The 23,926-nt window shown below is 45.1% G+C and overlaps 1 protein-coding gene across 1 annotated transcript; it reads right to left on the bottom strand.

Moving 5' to 3' along the window:
- Positions 1-1,676: 1,676 nt before the first annotated feature.
- On the bottom strand, positions 1,677-10,907 carry Dppa4 (developmental pluripotency associated 4). Its single transcript, XM_057765798.1, has 6 exons — positions 10,853-10,907; positions 7,238-7,516; positions 7,092-7,142; positions 5,341-5,635; positions 3,543-3,738; positions 1,677-1,741 (listed from the first exon to the last, which is right to left on the bottom strand). The coding sequence occupies exons 1-6, from the start codon at positions 10,874-10,876 to the stop codon at positions 1,708-1,710; spliced, it is 879 nt and encodes a 292-aa protein (XP_057621781.1). The 5' UTR covers positions 10,877-10,907; the 3' UTR covers positions 1,677-1,707.
- Positions 10,908-23,926: the final 13,019 nt, after the last annotated feature.

Raw genomic sequence — 23,926 nt, 5'->3', positions numbered from 1 at the left:
TGACCTTCCTTCTGCTGGGATTTCAGACCCTCACCAGTTCTGATGGAATAGTTTCATTCGACAAAATACAGGTATTTTCTTGGCATAGTGTTGGGTGTTTTAATAATGATAATTTAAAAAAATTGCTGTATCTTTGTTTCCCACTGCCCAGCACTACTGACTAGGAAGGCTTGGACACTTCCCTTCAGTGTCAGGAAGGGCACAGGCTTTCCTGCTCGAGACTCTTTCTCCACCAACATCCTCTGCCTTCAGCACCTATTCTTGGAACTTTCCAAGCCCTTTCAAAGCCGAGGGAAAACAGAGGGCGGTACGTGCCGAGATTCCCACTCTGATCCACAGCAGGCCCAGCACACACTTGTAGACAGGGACCTATTGGCGTGGCTGGATTCAAAGACCGAGAGGCAAATGTGAAGTGCAAATGTCATCTCGTCTCCTCGTAAGCAGAACCAGCGCATCTGCCATTCTCCTGTCGCAGACTTCATCTGAGGCACATGGGGTACTGATCTCCAGGACAGTTCCATGCGCATATCAACAGGAGAGCACAAATGAGGTGGAAGCTGAGTGTATCACATGGGCAAGTGTAAAACAACGGAGGGGGGGGGCATTCAGGGGATGATACCTACACAAAGCCAAACAATCTCTCAGAAAAGCTTCTTCCCTAACCTGTACTCAGTCCCCAGGGCAGTCAAGCCCGCTAGTTCCTTGGTCATTCAACACCTTTATGGAACGACCGCGCATGCCTGGCACAAGGGTCCACAAAATGGTGGTGGTGTTCACTCCCTTCACACAATGGATGGTTAGTTGGAAAGACCTCCTGCCAAGGTGGTGCCCCGCTCTGCCTTTCTCTTCTCCAGACATTGTCTGAAGTCCTTTCAAACATGATGTCCAGGATAGTCGGGTGGTGGCAGCGCATGCCTTTATTCTCAGCACTCGGAAGGCAGAGACAGAAACAGAGCCTTTAAGAAGGGTTCATTTGGTGCTAGGCCAGGTGGTGGTGGTGCACGGCTTTAATCCCAGCAGGCAGTGACAGACAGATCTCTGTGAGTTCGAGGCCAGCTGGTCTACAGAGCTAGTTCCAGGTCAGGCTCCAAAGCTACAGAGGAAACTCTGTCTCAAACCCCCCAAAACAAACAAACAGCATGATGTCCAGAGAGAGGCAGAAGGGATTCAGGGGAAAAGTAACCAATCAAACAGAAAAACAAAACAAAACCAAAAGCCAAAAACCAGGTTTGGTTTAATATTGCAACAATAGAAAACAAACACAAGCACTACACACTAACAAACACACTACAACCCAGGAAAGGGGGCATGCAGAGGCTACAACCATAAGCTAAATCTTTACAGGGGACCACAGAACTGCCCATGACCCCGTTGTGGTGGTGGTGATACAAGCAAGTACTGTATCTGGAGATGCCAATTCCCACCCCAGCAAAACCTTATTTTCAAACAGTAGAAGGCACAGTCACTTAAGAGTATGCAGTCCTCACAACGAAGAAGTGAACCTGCTGCGTTTTGGTGGCTTCACTGGCTTTTTCCAAGCTGCTGGTAATACAGCAACAAATAACAAACAAGGCCTCATGGCTTCTGGCTGATCCGGGCACCTTCAAGGGCACAGGTGTGAATTACCATCAGTCTCAGTCTTGGCTGCAGTTCCGTATCTCCAAGGAGTAGGTAATGACAGCAGCTAGCCCACACCCGAGATTCCCTTTATCCTTGAAGGCTCTTATTGAGGATCCTGTTCCTGGAAAAAAGATTTATTCATAGATTCATTCATTCATTTCCTCCTTTCCCACCTCATCCCCACTCCCACCCCCGTTGGAGATCAGGCTGGTCCAGAATTCCCCACCATCCCTGTTTACACTTCCCAAGTGCTGTATGCCATACCCAGATAAGAAACCAGAATCAGGAAGAATCAAATTTCATCTTTTAAAATAGGTAAGATAGGTTGGGTAAGAATGAACACATGAAATCCTGAGTTTGAGCTGGGTGGTGGTGGCGCACGCCTTTAATCCCAACACTCTGGAGGCAGGAGGATCTTTGTGAGTTCAAGGCCAGCCTGGTCTACAAGAGGTAGTTCCAGGACAGGCTTAAAAGTCACAGAGAAACCCCATCTTGAAAAACCAGGAAAAAAAAAAATCCCTAGTTTGATCCCCGTAATCCCAGTCCTATGATCAGAAAGTTGAAACAGGAGAATCTGAACTTCAAGGTGGCTTCAGCCTTATATTCCAGGTGAGCCTGGGTTACAGGAAATCCTGTCACAAAAATAAAAAATAGCCAAAACAGTTAATGTTGAAGAGCCAAAGAAACCATAAGACTTTAGGATCAAGTGTGGTACACTTTTAATCCTACCACTTGGGAGCCTAGAGGCAAACAGATTTCTGTGACTTTCAGGCCAGCCAAGGCTACATATACAGTAAAACCCAGACTCAAAATAAAAATTTTTAATTGCACTAGGAATATAGTTCCTTGGGAAACACTTGGGTTCAAGTCCAAGCTCCACGGAACACGAGAGTTTAAAGTTCATGAAAAGAGCCTTTGACCATGCCAAAGGAGGAAGATTTGCTAATTGATCTTGACTCTATCCCCATGTAGGCCGTGGGTGAGAAGCGCCTAAGGAGCCTGGACCTATATTCTGACTTTGTCTTAACAAAAGCTAAAGAAACAAGACAAATTCCCATAGTGCTGTTCACCTTTTAAAAAAAAATCTGTCAGTGGGGCGGTGGTGGCGCACGCCTTTAATCCCAGCACTTGGGAGGCAGAGGCAGGTGGATCTCTGTGAGTTCGAGACCAGCCTGGTCTACAAGAGCTAGTTCCAGGACAGGCTCCAAAACCACAGAGAAACCCTGTCTTGAAAAACCAAAAAAAAAATAAAAAATAAAAATAAAAAATCTCATTATGATTAAGCAAACATGGTTGAATTTTGAGACTTGTAGATCATGGTGGTCTTGAATTTGTGGACAGTCCTTCTGTGGACAGGTGTGCACCACCACACCCCAGCTCCCAGGAACTTTCCCAAGGTTTCTTTCAACTGATATCAAACCTACTCAATGCTATTCAACTCTGGGACAGAGGTACGAAAAACATGTTTTAAAAAGACACCTATCCTGTGTGTGTGTATGAAGATGCCATGATGCACATGTGATAGCCAGGAAACAACCTTTGTGAACTGGGTTCAGTCATAAGGCTTGGCACTGGCACCCTTCTGAACTGAGCCATCTTCCAGCCCAACAAGAGGACTCAAGCCTCACCTAGCTACATAATGAGACCCTTTCCTAAACCAACAAAAAGCTGTTGGCTAGGCTTACTGGTATACACTTATAATCCCAACACTTGGGAGGCAAGAGGTAAGCAGATTGCTCCAAATTGGAGATCAGCCTGATCTACATACATAGCAAGTACCAGCTCTGTAAACCCACCGCTGTGGAGGTTACTCACACGAGCAAAATAAGCAATACTCAAAACCTGGCTAATTCAAATGAATGTGTCTTTTCCTCAGGTAACTTCAAGCTCCCACCGTCCGTGTGTGAGCACAGCGCACTCACTTGTGAACACACGTGGGGCACAGCATGTTATCCTCCAGGTGTGGGGGCGGAAATGTGCAGGCTGGCAGCAAGAAGAGGGCAATCACTTTCCCTTTCTTCTCAGGTACCCAGGCTTGTCCAGCGTGGAACTGAAGCCGAACCCAACCTCTTGAGTCTGCTGGCAGGCTTCTCCCATGGACCACACACCACAGATCCCCTGTGGGAGGAGCAAAGCTGTTTAAGATGGAGACACATATGCATGCACAAGACTGACCACAACCTTCTGGCTTAGACTAGATGTGTCTAGGAAATGTCAGTCCTGAGATAAGACTGGGAATCCAACCTTTATCTCAAGCGATCTAGTCCCCTACTACAGAAGAGACCTTGAGGCGCCAGGGATGTAGCTCAGTACAGTACTTGTCTAACCTGCTTGGGTCTGATCCCAACACATCACACATACATGAGATAAAACTCCCAAATAATTAAAGGTTTTCCATTAAATAGGTCTAAGGGCATCAACCTTTTATTTTGAAATAAGGTTTCACTATGTAATTCTGGCAGGCCTAGAGGTTAAGAGATCTACCTGCTTCTGCCTCCCAGCTGCTGAAGCGGAGTCCTCTACAAGACTGACTCCATCTTTTGAGCTCTCGACTAAGACCCTGACAGCCACTGCATCATGTCAAGCATGACTTTTCTTCATTGCATTTTCAGTTATTCTTATGACAGACATGAGTTCTTTATTACTATTTTCAAAGTCTCATGTAGCCCGGGTTGACTTCAGACTCCCGATCCTCCTACTTGAGTGCTGGGTTCATAGGCTTATGATGACTTGTACTGGCTGGTTTCGCATATCAACTTGACACAGCTGGAGTCATCAGAAGGAGCCTTAGCTGAGGAAATGCTTACCCGAGATCCAGTTATAAGGTATTTTCTCATTTAGTGATCAACCAGGGAGGGCCCAGCCCATGGTAGGTGGTGATATCCCTGGGCTGAGGGTCCTGAGTTCTATAAGAAGGTGGGCTGAACAAGCCATGGGGAGCGAACCACTAAACAACACCCTCCATGGCCTCTGCATCAACTCCTGCTTCGCCTCTGGGATCCTGCCCTGTTTGTGTTGCTGTCCTGACTTCCTTCAGAAATGAAGAACAGCTGGGTGGTGGTGGCATACGCCTTTAATCCCAGGCAGTCGCTGGTGGATCTCTGTGAGTTCAAGGCCAACCTGGTCTATGCTATTGCCGAGCTCCAGAGAAACCCTGTCTCAACCCCCCCACCCTCCCAAAAAGAAAAATAAACAACAAAGTTGAGTTAAGTCTAATAATAAACCTTTCCTTCTCAACTTACTTTTTGGTCATGTTTTATCCCCAAAACCACACCTTTTCTGAATTGTATCTATTTTCTAACGAGAAACTGGAGACTGTTAGCGTCACCTACTTAATAGACGCCAAGTGTTCTTTAAAGAAAGGAGAAGAAATGACACGAAAGCACATTGCTTCCCGCTTGGTGCGTGAGTCATTTGAAGAAGTAACTGTCAACAGTGTGACTCCCTGGATCAGAAGCCTCACGATTGTTTGGGTAGATGTTAGAAATGTGGACCTTTGGGTGGAGACAGGGGTGGTGATGAACACCAGTAATCTCGGCATATGGAAAGCTAAGCCAAACAAAGGCCATCCTGGGTTATATTTTTTAGATCCCATCTCAACAATACCAAGGGATACTAGTTCTCAGGCCCTACCCTGGATGTAACTCAAGAAATAATAGGATGGGTGGGTGTTGCTCAGGAATCTCTGGTGGTTGTGGCTGATTCGAATATTTGACTTACCATATGTCTCGGGTGTTGTAATGGACTGCAGGGTCTCATTCTTGTTAGCATTGGCTGCAATCCTGGACCAAGACGCCAACACTGCCTCAGAGGCGGCTGTGGTCACAACGGTCGTGCTGACCTCTTCATAGAGGACAGGGGGTTCAGTAAGGGCGGGCATCTGCTCCTCGGGTACAGGGACCACTTCAAGAGGAACTATCACCTGAGCACAAGACTCTTGTCCCTCCTCCGTCTCCGTCTTCAATTTTTTCCGACGTATCTTCACCCTGGCCTCTCTCGGTGTGTCAGGAATGTTCTCTAATTCAGGCTGGGATAGTATAGATAATAGTGGGAAATACTGAGAGCGGGAAAAGACTGCTCAGCGGGCAAAACACTGTGAAAAGATGTGAATTTGAATCTCCATAGTCCACATATAAAGAGGCACATGCAGCGGCTCACTCCTGTAATTCTATTCCAATGCTCCTATAGCAGAATGGGAGGTGGAACAGGAGACTACCTGGCCAGTCAGTCTAGCGTATCCATTAGTAAACAACAAAGAGACTCTGTCTTAAAATAAAAGACAAAGCAAGAACTGATACCCAGTGTTGTCCTGACATCCATAAACTGGCTGAACCACACACATGTACATGATCACACAGACGGGTCAGTAATCAAGACCACTCACTGCTTTTGTAGAAAACTTGGTATCACTTCTACCACTTGATTGGTGGCTCATTCATTGTAACTCTAGTTCCATGGGACTCTGTGTCCTCTTCTAGCCTGAGGGCACCAGAAGCCCATATGGTACAAAAACAAACACGCAAGCAAAATACTCCTACTCTTAAATAAACTTTAAAAAAAAAGAGAGATTAAAAGAGAATCAAAAACTGTGGCTTTGCATGAGGGAGGTATTGGTGACAGAATAGACTCATTCAGACAGAACGGGTTCAAACAGATCAAGAAAAGCTGAAGAAACTGCTAAGTTGCAGAACGTAGTATGAGGTGAGCGGGCTACGTCCCACCTCCCGTCTAGCTTAGACCCGAAATAACCACATGGAAACTGTATTAAAATATTGTCTGGCCCATTATATCTAGCCTCTTATTGGCTAACTCTTACATCTTGATTAACCCATTTCTATTAAATATGTGTATCACCATGTGACATGTCTTACCGGCATGAGTCTAACCTACATTCGTCTCAGGCCAGAGATTTATGGCGTCTGCCTGACTGTTCTTTTCAGCATCCAGTTCGGTCTACTCCGCCCACCTAATTTTCTGCCCTATCAAAAGGCCAAGGCAGTCTCTTTATTTAACCAATGAAAGTAACACAGACAGAAGACCATCCTTTTTCTGTTTAAACAAAAAAGAAAGGCTTTAACTTTTTTTTAGATTTATTTATTTATTATGTATTATGTCTGTATGTTTGCTAGCCAGAAGAGGGCACCAGATCTCATTACAGATGGCTGAGAGCCACCATGTGGTTGCTGGGAATTGAACTCAAGACCTCTGAAGAGTCAGTGCTCTTAACCTGTGAACCATCTCTCCAGCCCTAAAGCTTTAACTTTAACATAGCAAAAACTAGCCATTCTTCAACTCCATCAAAGACTTCAGAAGGATATAATATTACCTAAATAAAACAAGAAGTAAGCAACTTCCAAAACTCTAGAAATGACAGAGACACCTCTCGCTGCCTGGACAGTCACCAAAAGTTCTTTTGACCACCAGGCTAGCCTGAGCTAAATACTAAACAATCTCAATAAATAAATAGTTACCATTTGTTTGGGGTAAGAACTTGCAAGGAGTCGTTTGTAAGTCTCTAATTTCTAAGACAGAAAACAACAACAAAGAAAGAGTTGTTAGTGAAGACCTTTGGATCCGCTCTCCCACTCAGCAAGAGGCTCCCCCACTGGGGCTCCACCTGTCCTTTGCTGCTCAGCTTCTGCTTCTTGCACCATTCCCGCAAAATGTCTCGGTGAATCAGGTTCACTGGGGGCAGATAATCCGGTAGAGGAGGAACTGGTATTTTCCTAGGAGTGGGTTTTGGAGTCTCAGCATCTCCTGCTTTCTTGTTTGATTTACAATCGTCCTCTTTTGCTGTCTTGTTTGCTCTTTTTTTCTTTGCAGGGGGCTTTGCAAAGGATGTGCTCGGTTGACTAGACATCAGGCAGTCTTCTCTTGGCTCTCTTGTGCTGCTCAGCTGGGGACAGAGGAGTCAGACAGTAGTTATCTGTGTCCTGAGCCAGCACACCCCCTTCCTTGCTCTAAACTAACTCACATCTAAGGTCCCCAAGAGGTCTATGCATATACCTGTTATATACACTGTGTATGACTGCCATGGTGAATTCTCATGGGACAACATTTGATGTCTGACTAAAAGGGAAGCAATGGTTGGGGGAAATGAGGGAGCCAACAGGAAAAGCAGGCTTGTTGGCAACACAATTTTAATCCTACTACTAGGAGATTCCTTTTTTAAAAATTCTATCTTTCAGGACAAGGTTTCTCTGTGTAATGGTCCTGGCTGTCCTGGTACTCACTCTCTTCAGGCTGGCCTCAAATTCAGAGTTCCACCTGCCTCTGTCTCCAAGCGCAGGGATTAAAGGCGTCTACAACTTGTGAGTCCCCTGTGAGACCATCTTAAGATAAAAGTTCTGATTGCAGTCTCAGCACTTGGACAGCAAATGCAGAAGGATCACCACACTTAGAAGCCATAATAATGAGCCTCAGGCCAAGTTCAGTGGACAGAAGAAAACCAAAAGCACTAGGTGAGATACCAACAAAGCAATAGGAAGAAAGTGACAGAGGCAATGGAGAACTAGTTGACTTTGGGGGGAAGAAGCCTGCATCTTTCTCCACTGTAACTCTCACCCCAAAAATTGCTTTCCCTCAGTCCTAGGTTCAAATTCCACTTCAATTCTTAGACCTTACTCCTTCAGTCTCAGTTCTAGTGTTAGTTTGCTGGAATCCCTTTCCAGCAAAAATCAACCACATACTGCCTCTCATTTCTACCTGCCAATTTCAGCCTTCTATGAGGTTCTTTCTGTGAGTTGATGTGATCAGATTTTGAACTCCACAAGGATCAGATCTCTTTCCCTTTCATTGCTGACACTCAATAATAAACATCCATCAATTTAATTATTGGAACAAAGAGACTACAGAAAACATAACTAAATATAGAAAAACTAACAAGTAGATAATACACTAAGCACACTCCTTGTCTTCACTTAATCTTCATATAACTTCACAAATGCTACTGTATTTTCAACCCGGAGGACAAAAAGTTAAAAGTTCACTGAAGTTTAGAGGTGGTAATGGTTTGTGCATGCTTTTATCCCAGGCTCAGGGATACCCAGGCAGAAGCAGGTGGGTCTCTGAGTTTCAAGACTCCAGGGCTACAGAAACCCCGTTTCAAAAGAAAAGGAAGCTGGGCCATGATGGAGCACACCTTTAATGCCAACACTAAGGAGGGAGAGGTGCGTGGATCTCTGTGAGGCCAACCTGGCCTACAGAGTGAGTTCCAGGGCAGAGTCTAAAGCTAGAGAGACCAGGTCTCGAAAAACCAAAAAAGAGAACAAGGAAAGGCAGATCAATCTACTTCAAGACCCATCTATACCACTCTTGGGCATATACTCAAAGGATGCTCAATCATATCACAAGGACACACTTGCTCAACTATGTTCAAAAAGCAGCTTTATTTGTATTAACCAGAACCTGGAAGCAACCTAGATGTCCCTCAAGTGAGGAATGGATGAATAAGATCTGGTACATTTACACAATGGAGTAACTCAACTCAACTATTAAAAACAAGGACACCATCCCGACTGAGAAAGATAAAATATGGTATGTACTCAGTAGTGGCTACTAGCTATAAAATAAAGGATAACTATCCACAGACCCAGAGAGACTAGATTAACAAGGAGGATTCACGGCGAGATGCCCAGATCTCTTTGGGAAGGAGAGTTAGAAGAGATTTCGTGAGTGAACCGAGAGGGCAGGTGGGGACAGGAACTTGAGCGATCAGGTTGGGAGTGGATAGAGGGGAAGAGTACTGAAAGACACTACTGGAAGCAGGGAAATTTGGGGGCCAGGTAAAAACCTGGCACAAGGAAAGCTCACAGGATGACCCCAGCTAAGACAGTCCTAGCAATAACACGGAACTGGCCATCTCCTGTGACCAGGCAAGGCTTCAAGCGGAGAAAGTGGGAAACCAGGCTCATAAACTTCGACCAACAGTTTGTGCATATGCTGGGGTAACGGTAGCCCCTAGAGATTGAGGGGATGGCCAACTAATGACCAGTCTAGACTTAAACCCATGCCAGGAGAGTGAGCGCACCCGGACACTGCCTGGAAACTCCAGCACCCACAGGCTGGATCACCCAGAGACCGAAAATAGAACCAAACATGACTGGAGCGTAAAACAAGTCAATGTAACGATGCCAAACAATATTCTGCTATACACATAGATCGGTGCCTAGCCCCACTGTCATGGGAGAGGCTTCTTCCAGCAACTGTAGCAAACAGACGCAGACCCACGGTCAAACATTACGAGTTCAGGAATCCTAGCCCCGAGGTCGTGGCGCACGCTTTTAATCCCAGCACTCGGAAGGCAGAGACAGACGCATTTCATTGAGTACAAGGCCCAAGCCCAAGCGAGTTCCAGGAAAAACAGTACTGTTACACAGAGAAACTCTGCCTCGAAAAACCAGATAAATAATAAATAAGTAAAAAAAAAAATAATTAAAAAGCAATCCCTGGTCGCTTGCTCCCAAGTCTAAATTCTTTGCCATCGCCACCCCCCAAGAGCTGCAAGGTGAGACAAGTTAACATTTGTCTGTTACTTTGCAACTCAGCGCTTTTACATCTCAATTGGAACTAGCTTCACACTGATATTCAAAACTTACATTTGCATAATCTTTTCAGAAAGCCTTCACTTTTGAACCTAACAAAATTCTTACACGAATTAAGACGGAAATGGAATAAAGATGGAAACCTTGGGAAGGAGACCTGGAGACCGCTCGGGAGCCTGGTTCCTGCTATTAGAAACCAGCAATGCTTGCCTTCCCGAAATTCCTCAACTCTGAGGACACTTGGATAAGATCAGGAGCCTGAAAGTCCGGCAGCAGGCACTAGGCACGTGTGGGTTGAGGCCTCTGGCTCTCTAAGGATAAGGGGTGGCTCTTGTTCCTTCTGAGGCAGACGGCTACCCAAAGCCTTGATTTCATTTTACCTCTCCACTTTTCTGTTTCTCTTCAGTCACGGTACTGTAAATAACTTCCCAACAAAACATCCCTTCCAAAACACAACCTCCTCTTCTAACGCATCCTCTGCAGCCAGGCGCTGCGGCCCTGGCCTAAGACCGTGCAAGAGGCCCGCTGCTGAGGCACACACCTGCCTGGGACTCATTAAAGTGGAACAAATTGTAACGCTGGTCCTCTTCTCTCCCACCCCCCAAACAAAGGCCGGGCGTGCTCAGAAAAGAAAGGCATGAGACCCACCTACTTGGAAAGCCAGATCGACAAAGAAAAACAGCTCTCACCTCCTTATTTCCAGCATCCTCCATCTTCGAATTAGATGAAACCGCCGAAAGAAAATTCTTCCACCTTCCAAATGACCTCTGGCCTCAGGCAGCTTTTTAGAAATCTCCTCCTACTTCCTGTTGCCTCGACGCCTCCTTCCGTTCCCCAACCTCCCGCCCACGCCCCCTACTATTTGTGGTGCTAAAGTCTGACCTTGGCTGATAAAAAAAAAAAGTCAGTACTGTTTTTTTTTCTTTAAATTATCATTATTATTATTAAGACAGGGTCTTCCCGTTCCCCAGACTGGCCTAGGATCCCGAGCCTTACTGCTCAGGCTCAGCAGAACGCAGCGCTGCGATTTATAGAGGCGTGAGCCGCCACACCCTGCTCTTGGAGAACTAAAAGCTATAAATATTGCCGGGGGTGGTGGTACACGCCTTTAATCCCAGAACCCGGGAAGCAAACAGAGGCAGGCAGATCTCTCTGAACTCTGGCCAACCTGGTCTACGTCGTGAGTTCCAGGACTGTCAGAGTTACATAGTGAGTCCTTGTCCACCCCCTCTGCCCTCCCCCTCCCCCCCAAAAAAAACAAGAAAGAAGGGAGGAGGGTGGGAAGGGGGCGGAGACAGAAAGAAATTAAAAGAGAAAGCAAGCCAAGCTGTAAATATTGCTTAGGGAAAGTGGAGTTCCAAAAGAATTCGGAACAAGCTGTGTGAGCAGACTGCCTATTTAGCCAATGAAATTAGGGCCCTGGGTTGGACGAAAACAACCCATTTCTTTTCTTTCTTTCTTTCTTTTTTTTTTTTTTTTGGTTTTACCAGGCTGGTCTCGAACTCACAGAGATCCGCCTGCCTCTGCCTCCCGAGTGCTGGGATTAAAGGCGTGCGCCACCATCGCTCGGCAACCCATTTCTTATTAATTGTGAATTCCCTTTCTGTAAACCACAGGGGGCTCAGTTTGTTTCTGTGGTGCAAGGCTCAAGCCAAGGGCTTTGTTTCTGCATACTAACCGGTCTGCCTCCGAGCTACAACCCCAGCCCATAAAATTACAATTTCCTATGACGTCCTGATAGCCTGGAGCTCACAGAGAGAGCTTCCTGTCTCTGCTCCAGAATGCTGGGATTAAGGAGCACCTCATCACCATCACCAGGCCTGGCCAGGGTTTGCATTTCTGGCCTTCTAGTACTGGGATTCAGGCCACCAAACCTGGTTTAAAACCATACGTTTCTATGTGCCTACTGTTAATAATTTTCAAAAGTCCACTGGGTGGTGGTGGCACACGCCTTTAATCCCAGCACTTGGGAGGCACAGGCTGGCGAATCTCTGGAAGTTTGAGGCTAGCCTGATCTACAGAGAGAATTCCAACACAGCCAGGGCTGCACAAAGAAACCCTGCCTTGAAAACAGATGGAAGACATAAAGACAGAAAGTTCATGTTGAATTGTTTTTCTTTTCTCAATGCAAGTGGAGAAAATATTGTTTGTCTAGTATGTGTGAGGGTCAGGGCATGTGTGTGCCAAGGCACGGAACTGAAGGTCAGAGGACTTTCTCCACCCCGTAGTGCTGGTGCTCAGACGGAAGAACCATCAGAGCCAGGCCCGATGGGAAAACAATTTGTTCTATAGGCAGAGATTAATGAAATAACTGTTTAACGTCTCGAGGTATAGTTACTGCATGAATTTAGTGACCCCTCTACCAGACAGAACTTGTACCCGAAACTGACTGATATTTGGTCAAGAACTGGGGTGGCTACTTAGGTCATAGGACACAATGAGGAGCATATTACTATTATTCTGCTAAATGGGCTTAATATTAAATCATCTCCTAAAGATTTATCACTATGTGAAGAGCACGGATTGCAAAGTCGAACTTGCCTGTATCATCTCTCAGCTGCCGTCTGAAACTTCTCTCAGCGGTAGCCAGCAGTTAGCCCACAGACCCACATCTCATCTGAGAGCAGAAAACACTGCAGACTGCAGAGTGCTCACCCCTAAACGGGAAGTCTGAAGTCTGTGTCAACTCTGGCAGGGAAAAAGAGTCAAGGAAAAGCATCCTGCCCCTGGTGTGAACCTGAGCACTGAGACTTGGAAACACACACACACACACACACACACCAGCCCTGCATCCCTGTGACTCAGACTCATGAATGGCCAAGAAGCACTTCTGGTCTGGTTGTATTTTTCCACCAACTCACTATGACTATTCCAAAGACACTAAGAAGTCCCCTCCCCGCTCTGCTCAGCCCACAGGTGTCTCTGTTCCCAGTCTGAGGCAGCCACCATTCTGGAATTCTGTCCCCATCAAATCAGTTGTGTGAGGTTTGTTTCATGGTGTGATTTTGTGGTATTTGTTGGCTCCCAACTGCCAAGATGCCCTCGGGCCAGAAAAGTCCTTACCCTCCCTCTTCCTTCCAAGTTTTCCCGAAGGAAGCACTCTTCAGAAAGATTGTAAGAGCTGGAGTGGGTGGATGGCTATAATAAAATAGTATTTTTTCTATTTTAAGTTTATTTATTTCTAGCTGGGTGGTGGTGGCGCACGCCTTCAATCCCAGCACTCAGGAGACAGAGGCAGGCGGATCTCTGTGAGTTCGAGACCAGCCTGGTCTACAAGAGCTAGTTCCAGGACAGGCTCCAAAAACTACAGAGAAACCCTGTCTCGAAAATAAAAAAAAACATATATTTATTTTTATTTTATATGTGCATTGATGTTTTGTCATGGATGTCAGATCCCCTGGAACTAGAATTACAGACAGTTGTGAGCTGCCATGTGGGTGCTGGGAATTGAATCCAAGTCCTCTGAAAGAGCAGTCAGTGTTCTTAACCACTAAGCCATCTCTCCATCCCCATTAAACAGTATTTTCTGGACTGAACACAGCTGCTATGCGTATGAACTCATTGGTTGTTAGAGGATGGCATGCAACTTGAGAAAAATAAAGCTGGTCAAAATTCCAGGATGCACTGGTCAGGAAGGTGGTCACAAAATCATAACCCTAGCTGAGGAACACTTAGCAACTGATTGTTGCTTGGAGAGAGTCAATTTTCTTCCAGTATACAGCTCCCGAGAGGCAGAGAATGGTCCGTTTGATGGCCATCCACACATACACATGCAGGCAATGCTGAATGGATTCAGAGGGGTTAAAACCAGAAAACACATGAAGTTGAGAGGGATTAGCAGTATGGTGTTGGTGGAAACACAAAGGAAAGACAGAAAGACTCAAACATTAGGGTAGGTGTGCATTTCATAAGGATCTGTCTACTACAAGAAAGCAAAAGTAAACATGGATCTGTGCATGGACAAGTGAAGTGGTGACTGAGGTGGTGGCACACTGAGCAGCTGGCCACAGAGAGGTAACAGGGATTATGGTGTGAGAGTGTGTGTGTGTGTGTGTGTATGACAAGGGGAGGGGAGAATAGCTCTTTCTCAAAGGGATTGATAGTGTCCTGAGAAAACAGCATTTTTGTTTGTTTTTGTTTTTTCAGACAGCATTTCTCTGTGTAACCCTGGCTGTCCTAGAACTCACAGAGTTTTGTAGACCAGGCTGGCCTCGAACTCACAGAGTTCTGAGTGCTGGTATTAAAGGTGTATACCACCACACCCAACTTGATAGAAAACAAAACAAAATAAAACAAAAAACCAACATCTTAATGGGGCATGGCAATATAGCCAGCGTATGAAAGGCTGAGTCAGACACTTTTAGAATTTGGGACCAGCCTGGGCTACACATCTAGACCCTGCTTCATAAACAACAAAACAAACCCAAGGATAACAGCAAATGGCTGCAAACAACTGCCATGTCTCACAGCTGAGTGAATGGAAGCAGTGCCAGACTTAGATGCTTTGGCTAGTGTGAAAGAGGAAGACAGATCTGAGATGTGAAGAACTCCTGCTGTGTCCTCCTTTGTTCTTTGCCTCTGTGTTGTTTGTTGAGTTGATCTCCTTATGAGCCTGGCACTTGACATGTCAAGAATCTTACTGTGTTGTAGAGTCTGGCCTTAAATTTGGAATTCCTAAACTCCTGGGTTCAAATAATTCAGTTTCACGAGTGCTGATACCATATGTGCACGTCTCCAAGGCCAGCTCTTTGGAAGAGGTATTATGTATTGATTAATTTTGTTTTGAATCTAGTTCTCACCAGGTAGTCCTGACTGGCCTGGATTCTCTGTGTAAGATAGGCTGAATTTTGACTTGTATTGATCATTCTGTCTCTGCCACCTAAGCGTTAGACACAGGCGTGCAGTACACAACCATGCCTGTTGAAAAACGTCCTAACTGAATAAATGAAGTTTGTGAGTCTCTAGTTTACCTGAAGGTGAGCTTTTCCAAGCCTGTTGTATTATGTGCGGCCATTTCACCGGTGGCTGTGACTGGAGGCATGCAGTAAGAGTAAGAGGTTCCATCAGGCAGGCTAGGGTATTCATTGGCTTAAACCTCTAGTGTATATTTCTAGAAGCCCTTGGTCCTAAGTTAACTTCATTTAAAATGTCTAGAGAGATCAGTTTAAGTGCCTGATAATTTCATTGATTTGCAAAAGTCTAGAACAGCTCCTTCTCCAAGGGATTGGGTTTTTGTTTTTGTTTTGTTTGTTTGTTTTTCAAGACAGGATTTCTCTGTAGTTTTGGAGCCTGTCCTATAACTAGCTCTTGTAGACTAGGCTGGCCTCAAACTCACAATGATCCGCCTGCCTCAGCCTCCTGAGGCCAAATAAAGGCTAGGGATTGGGTTTTTAACAAGCATGTTAGAGTCTGGTCCACCCTATTCATAAAGAATTGTACCTTTGGAGCCGGGTAGTGGTGGCGCACGCCTTTAATCCCAGCACTCGGGAGGCAGAGGCAGGCGGATCTCTGTGAGTTCGAGACCAGCCTGGTCTACAAGAGCTAGTTCCAGGACAGGCTCCAAAACCACAGAGAAACCTTGTCTCGAAAAACCGAAAAAAAAAAAAAAAACAAAAAAAAACAACAAAATTTTACCTTTGGGTTAATGTGCTTGTTGCCAAGTCTGTTGCCTTCAATTTGATACCTGTGACCCTGTGACCAACTCCTGTAAATTGTCCTGCCATGCATGGATTTATTGTGTGGTCCATAAACACAGTATATATGTAAGTTTTTTTTTAAGTCCGCCTTTTACTATCTCCTATAGAAGAAAACCATTGCGCTCTCTCTCTCTCTCTTTCTCTCTCTCTCTTTTGGTTTTTCGAGATAGGGTTTCTCTGTAGCATTGGAGCCTGTTCTGGAACTAGCTCTTGTGGACTACGCTGGCCTTGAACTCACAGAGATCCGCCTGTCTCTGCCTCCTGAGTGCTGGGATTAAAGGCGCCACCACCACCTGGCCACCAATGCTCTTTTACTTTGAAATTCTTTTAAAACATTTATTTATGCTGGGTGGTAGTGCTGTATGCCTTCAATCCCAGCACTTGGAAAGCAGACGCAGGCAGATCTCTGTCAGTTTGAGGCCAGCCTGGTCTACAAAATGCATTCCAGGCCGGGCGGTGGTGGCGCACGCCTTTAATCCCAGTACTTGGGAGGCAGAGGCAGGCGGATCTCTGTGAGTTCGAGACCAGCCTGGTCTACAAGAACTTGGAGGGGTGGGGGACGAAACAAAACAAAACAAAATAAACCAAAATGCATTCCAGGACAGACTCCAAAAGGTAAACAGAGAAACCCTGAAAACAAAACAAAACAAAAAACAAACAAAAAACCCAAATAATTATTTACTTATTTGTATGTTTGTTGCCTTACTATCTGAGTTGATCTGAGGGACGCACATGATAGAAGAAACTAATCCCCCATAGCTGTCTTCTCACTCCCATATGTATGCTATGACATGTATGTACACACACACAAATAAATACATACAATTTTTTAATATTTATTGAGCTCTACATTTTTCTCTGCGCCCCTCCCCACCTCTCCCCTCCTCCCCCCTTCAATACTCCCCCAAGATCCCCATGCTCCCAATGTACTCAGGAGATCTTGTCTTTTTCTACTTTCTACTTCCCATGTAGATTATATCTACGTAAGTCTCTCTTAGTGCCCGCATTGTTGTCTAAGTTCTCTGGGACTATGGTTTGTAGGCTGGCTTTCTTTGCTTTATGTTTAAAAACCACCTATGAGGCCAGGCGGTGGTGGCGCACGCCTTTAATCCCAGCACTTGGGAGGCAGAGGCAGGCGGATCTCTGTGAGTTTGAGGCCAGCCTGGTCTACAGAGGGAGTTCCAGGATAGGCTCCAAAGCTACAGAGAAACCCTGTCTTGAAAAACCAAAAAAAAAAAAACCACCTATGAGTGAGTACATGTGATAATTGTCTTTCTGTGTCTGGGTTACCTCACTCGAAATAATGTTTTCTAGCTCCATCCATTTTCCTGCAAAATTCAAGCTGTCGTTATTTTTTTCTGCTGTGTAGTACTCCATTGTGTAAATGTACCACATTTTCCTTATCCATTCTTCGATCGAGGGGCATTTAGGTTGTTTCCAGGTTCTGGCTATGACAAAGAATAAATACAATTTAAAAGTTGTATTTACATTGGAGCGAGTTTCAGGACTGACTCCATAGCTACTGAGAAACCCTGTCTTGCCGGGCGGTGGTGGCGCATGCCTTTAATCCCAGCACTCAGGAGGCAGAGGCAGGTGGATCTCTGTGAGTTCGAGACCAGCCTGGTCTACAAGAGCTAGTTCCAGGACAGGCTCCAAAGCCACAGAGAAACCCTGTCTCGAAAAACAAAAACAAACAAACAAAACACACATACACACAAAAAAGGGAGAGTTGTGGAGGGTGTCACCTACCAGGTCTACGTCTCTTGTTTGGAGCCCAGACCTGGAAGGTCAGCAAGACCTCTATTTGGCTACTCCCTATGCTAGGCCCTGCCTTGCACTTTCTGTACTAGCTTCCCCAGCCTCCCAGTCAATTGTCGGCTGGGGAAATCTCTCCACAAACTTCCTGTTTGCCAAATACCAAAGAAATACTATGTCCTAGGGCTGTCATCAGCTCACACAAGAGTCTAGAAACACTTACAAAGATAACATCTTGTGGTTAACACATTATAAAGGAAATTAATTGAATCAGTTAGAAAACAATTGTCTGAGGTAGATGGAGCTCTGTGAATTCAGGGCCAGCCTGGCCTCCAGAGCTAGTTCCAGGACAGCCAGGACTACAGAGAAACCCTGTCTCAAAAAACCAAACAGAAAAAAAAAAAAAAAAAAAAAAAAAAGAAAGAAAGAAAGAAAAGAAAAACAAATGAAAAGAAAAAAAAAAAGAAAATAATTTTCATTTGTGGGAAAGAGGGCAGATGCTCTTATTCAACTGAGTAAGGTCACTAGCAGACTCCTCTAACAGCCCTTACAAGGAACAAAGAATATACAAATCTTGCAGGAACCTTGTGTCTCATCCCTTTGCTTCCCCTGCTGTGTGTGTGTGTGTGTGTGTGTATGTGTGTGTATGTGTGTGTATGGTGTGGTGACATGTTCCAAGCAACTATACACAAATTTGCACAACTAAGTTCCTCAGGACAGATACAATAATTTTTTCTGCAGGATTTTTTGATTTTTTTTTTTTTCTGGTTTTTCGAGACTGGGTTTCTCTGTGGTTTTGGAGCCTGTCCTGGAACTAGCTCTTGTAGACCAGGCTGGTCTCGAACTCACAGAGATCCACCTGTCTCTGCCTCCCAAGTGCTGGGATTAAAGGCGTGCGCCACCACCACCTGGCGATTTTTTGATTTTTGTTTGTTTGTTTGTTTGTTTGCTTCCTTGCTTGCTGTTGAGACAGGGTTTCCCTGTAGTTTTGGAGCCTGTCCTGGAACTAGCTTTTGTAGACCAGACTGGCCTCAGACTCACAGAGATCCACTTGCCTGTCTCCCGTGCTGGGATTAAAGTCGTGCACACCACCGCCCAGTTTTGTTTTGTGTTTTTGTACACATATTGTAGTTGCTGTTTTACAAGCAGAGGCACACATGGTTGGAGAGTTTTGCTATGTACTAGGCTGGTCTTGAACTTGAGCTCACCCTGTCTCAGCCTCCCAAGTGCTTAGAATAACAGGACATGCCACCAGACTGGGGACTTCACCCAGTCTTGCCTCTTCCCATCTTCCCTACTGTTCTCAGAAGACACATGTCTGATGTGGGTGATACCCCTTGGCATCCCTTTGGTTTTGAAATGGCAATGGCATTGGCAATGGCAATGGGGGGTGGCGGGGTGAGGGGAATAAATGAACCATTTTACATATATAGCCATCCTAGAAGGTAGGAGGATTTAAATGAGACTGACTCCATAGGCTTATATATTTGCATGCTTTTCCCTATGCATCATTTGGTGGGACTGTTTGGGAAGGATTAGGTGTGGTCTTGCTGAAGAAAATATGTCACTGGGAGTGGGTTTTGAGGTTTCAGACACCCACACAATCCCCAGTTATCTATCTCTGTCTGGTGGTTGTGTCTCAATGTGTAAACTCTCAGTGACTGCTCCAGCTCCATGTCTCCCTGCTTGTTGTTATGCTCCTCATCAAGATGGTCACGGGCTCACCCTCTGAAATGGTATGCTCCCAATAAAGTCTTCTATAGTTGCTTGGTGAGGAGATCTCTTCACAGCAATAGAAAAGTAACTAATACAGAATGTTTTATAAAATGTAGGATAGTTTGTCACCCATCATGGCTCAAACCTATAATTGAAGCTCTTGGGAGACTGAGGCAGAAGGATTCCCACCAGCTTGAACCATCTTGTGCTATAAAACACAGGAGCTGGAGCTCAACAGTTAAGAGCACGTTCTGTTCTTCCAGAGAACCCAAGTTCACTTCCCAGCACTCACATCAGACAGATCACAGCCTATGTGGTTCACAACTGCTTTAACTTCAGTTTCCCCAGCCAGGCGGTGGTGGCACACGCCTTTAATCCCAGCACTTGGGAGGCAGAGGCAGGCGGATCTCTGTGAGTTCGAGACCAGCCTGGTCTACAAGAGCAAGTTCCAGGATAGGCACCAAAGCTATAGAGAAACCTTGTTTCCAAAAAACAAAATAAATAAACAAAAAAAAAACACAAAAAAATAAATAAAAATGAAAATAAACCTTAGAAAATAAGTACAGATAAATCAAAACAGTCTGTTTAATTCTGTAGTGTGCTTGACTTTTTGCACAAAGCCTTTGCTTTTTGTTAACTTTAATTCACTTTCTCATGGCTTCCAGTTTTACCCAGATCTAAAATAAAGTGGCTTTTAAGACATGAATTACCTTCCTCTTGAGCTGGAAGCATCCGCACGCACAGAACAGTAAGACAAACTCGGATGAGAATGATTACGCATAACTGTGGCTTCAAAGAAGAGGCAGGTAATCACACTTCGCCTTCATGCTAGCTTGCCTTTCATCTGAGCACCTGGAAGGGAAGTAAAATGTGGCTGATGTTGTGTTATGGTTAAAATTACAACCCATGCAATTTCTTTATTCCCGAGTATTACCCTGAAGTATGATACTGCGTTAAAGAATCTCTAGAACGCAGCGTGTATTGCTTTTGAACACAGGCCTTTCCTCTGATTTTCTACCCCTCTACCATCGCTGCATCCACGAACCACCTGCTTTCTTGGGTTTGCAGTGCTTGTCATCACCAGGGAAAATCATCATGATCAGGGACAGAGGGACATTTTTCTCAGCTGCTCTCTAAGGTTGTGGTGGCGACACACCGAGATGAAGGTGGACACAGAGTGTTCTGTGCTTTCCCAGAAGTTATTTAATCATAGTGCAAAGATATATCCTAGGAAAGCGTCAGAGAATGGGCCGGGCTGTGCTGCTTGCTGAAGGACGGCTTTGCAAAATATGCAGCAGTGCATATGGAAATAACTTCTTTAAGAGCTCTGTAAGCCGGGCGGTGGTGGCGCACGCCTTTAATCCCAGCACTCGGGAGGCAGAGGCAGGCGGATCTCTGTGAGTTCGAAGCCAGCCTGGTCTACAGAGCTAGTTCCAGGACAGGCTCCAAAGCTAAAGAGAAACCCTGTCTCGAAAAACCAAAAAAAAAAAAAAAAAAAAAAAGAGCTCTGTATTATAAGATGGTGGCTGCTCTGTACACAGATGAAAAGTCCAGAAATCTTGAAAAAATACATTTATATTGGCACTCTATATAATTTTTTTATTTTTATTTTTGGGTCTGGCTATGTAGACAGCGTTGGCCTGAGACTGAATATGTAGACCAAGCAAGTATCAGAGGGTTCTGCTCGTCTCTGCCTCCCAAGTGCTGTGGTTAAAGCCTTGAGCCACCATACTCAGCTTGGTTATTTATTTATTTATTTATTTATTTATTTATTTATTTATTTGAGACATGGTTTCTCTGTGTATCCCTGGCTCTCCTGGAACTCACTTTGTAGACCAGACTGGCCCTGAACACACAGAGATCTACCTGCCTGTGTCTTCCAAGTGCTGTGATTAAAGGTGTGTGCCACTACCACCTGGGAACCCTCTTAAAAAATAGTAATTATATATAGATATAGATAAAAAGATATAGATATATGTTAGTAATGTATTATATACATGTACAATTACTGGGGTGTATGTGGAGAGGTAAGATGGGTGTCCATACCACAGTAGGCACATGGAGGCCAATCAGAAGATGACTTTGTAAGGTCTGGTTTCTATTTCCCCCTGTATGTGGGTTTCAAGGCTGGAACTCAAGTTGGTAGGCTTCCCAGTCAGCACTGTTATGTGGTGAGCCATTTATTTCCTTAGCTTCTGACCCACTTTGCATATTTCCTCTTGTAACAGTGTGTTTTTACTTTTGTTTTAAACTTTAAAATTGTTGTCCGATGGTGTTACCCTATTAGAAATAAATAAATAAAATTGCTGTCTAAAAACTAGAATATAGGTCAGTGTCAAAACATTTGCCTCCAACATGCAAGGGCATATATTTGACCCCAGCAGTGACAAAAGTAATACAAATCAAAGTTATCTCTAAATGAGGCTATTCATACATATTATCTGGGTTACAGCACAAAGAGGAAAATAAGTAAGTAAGTAAATAAATAAAATACCCCCCCCAAAAAACCCACAAGGATTACATCTAATGATATGCACTTATGTAGCATTTGTAAAATTTTAGGTTTAATCTGCAGTGCCACAAACACTAACAACAACAAAATATAGCAGGTTACAGTGGTTTCCAGCTTCAGTCCCAGGACACTGGAGGCTGAGGCGGGAGAAATGTTCGAAGGCAGCCTGGACTGTATGGTTAACGAGAGGTTATTCTGAGCTATAGAATGAAACCCTGTCTCAAAACTAAAAGGAAGGAAAATAAAACACACGACGATGTTATCCATTTATTCATTTGTAGAAAGTTTTGTATAATTATAGATAGCACTTATGTTTTTTAAGAATTTTGAGGGTAGTGTTGAGACAGGGTCTTGTTATATAGTCCTGGCTGAAAGTATGTGTCTCATGCTAGCCTTGATTGAACACTACACAATTCTCTTGCCTGGCTCAGTCTCCCAAGTACTGGAATTACAACCATGTGCCTTCAGGCCTGGCTGTCGCGACTGCCTCGACCAGCAAGGAAGACGCAACCCCGGACTCTTCTTTCAGCAGTTTATTCAAGAACCTTGAACAATCTTCGAATACGGGGGAAAGCCAACCCACAGCTAAAGTAGCCCCTGGTTAGCCAGCCCCAGCAAGCTACGTGGGAAAAGCGGATAGGTCTAGGTACATGAAAGCAAGCCACATTCTCAGTCTAGGTCATATATGGGATGGTATGTGACTGAGAGCACATTCTCAGTCTTAGCCATATATGGGATAGTACGTGACTTAGAGCACATTCTCTAGAGGGGGTGATGGGCGGAAACCAATGCCACCTTCATGGCACGGCACAACACAGCTCTCTACACCTGGCTCTGAAATTCTTCTGAAAAGAAAAACTGCATAACAAATAGAATCCTGCCTTTATCTCTCTTCTTCTCTTCTGCCTTCATTCTTTTCCTACTCCCTCTTCTGCTGAGGGTGGGGGTCTAGGACACTAGGATGTACTAGACAACTCTTGTCTACTGAGTTCTACTACCCGTGTGTGTGTGTGTGTGTGCATTCATGGCATCAAGAAGGAGGAAAAGAAAAGAGGTAATTGCCTGTTTTAACCTCTGAGAATTCTCAAATATGATTATTATTTTTAAAAATACATGTTAAGCCGGGCGGTGGTGGCGCACGCCTTTAATCCCAGCACTCGGGAGGCAGAGGCAGGCGGATCTCTGTGAGTTCGAGACCAGCCTGGTCTACAAGGGCTAGTTCCAGGACAGGCTCCAAAACCACAGAGAAACCCTGTCTCGAAAAACCCAAAAAAAAAAAAAAAATACATGTTAGAGTTTGACTTAAAGGCAGTGGTATTGCACGCCTTTCATCCCAGTACTCAGGAGGAAGAGGCAGGCAGATCTTTGTGAGTTATAGGCCATCAGGTCTACAGAGCTAGTTCTAGGACAATCAAGGCTACTCAGAGAAACCCTGTCATGAAAAACAAACAAATACACTCCCCCCACAACAACAACAGAAATAGCCAGGTATGGTGGTGGTGCATGCTTTTAATCCCAGTGCTTGGGAGGCAAAGGCAGGTGTATTTCTGTGAGTTCAAGGTCAGACTATTTTACATAGGGAGTTCCAGGATGTAAAGGTAAAAAACAAAATAAAACGGTGCTGTTTCTTGAGTGACAGCAGTGGGCAGCTGGGCATGAGACCACGGTGGGCTACAAAGGCAGCCAGGTTCCAGGCAGGGAGCAGTGTGGATGGTGAAAGACCTTGGTGGGGCAACCAGTCCCATGAGGAGCCACAGCCCCGGTAGGTGAGAGACAGAGATGAATAGGTGCCATGCAGAGTGAGGTTGGATATTTATTTAGTGGGTTGTAGAGGAGAAAGGGAAAAGGGGGGAAGGGGAGAAGGGAGAATAGCAGAGAGAGGAAGAGAGAGAGGAAGAGAGAGAGAAGAGGGAGGGAGGGAGGGAGGGAGGGAGGGAGGAAGGGAGGGAGGGAGGAAGGGAGGGAGGGAGGGAGGTTGGGGGTAGGGGAGAAGTGGGGAGAAGGGAGCAAGGCAGAAGCTTCCTCTTTCAGGGAGAGACAGAAAGGGAAAAGAGTTCAGGCTGAAGCAGAAGGAAAATCCTCCT

The sequence above is a fragment of the Chionomys nivalis genome, chromosome 3, assembly GCF_950005125.1.
Source record: "Chionomys nivalis chromosome 3, mChiNiv1.1, whole genome shotgun sequence".
In the NCBI taxonomy this organism is placed as follows: Eukaryota; Metazoa; Chordata; class Mammalia; order Rodentia; family Cricetidae; genus Chionomys; species Chionomys nivalis.
Note: the sequence above shows the minus strand (reverse complement) of the source record. Positions and strands in the feature narration are given on the sequence as shown.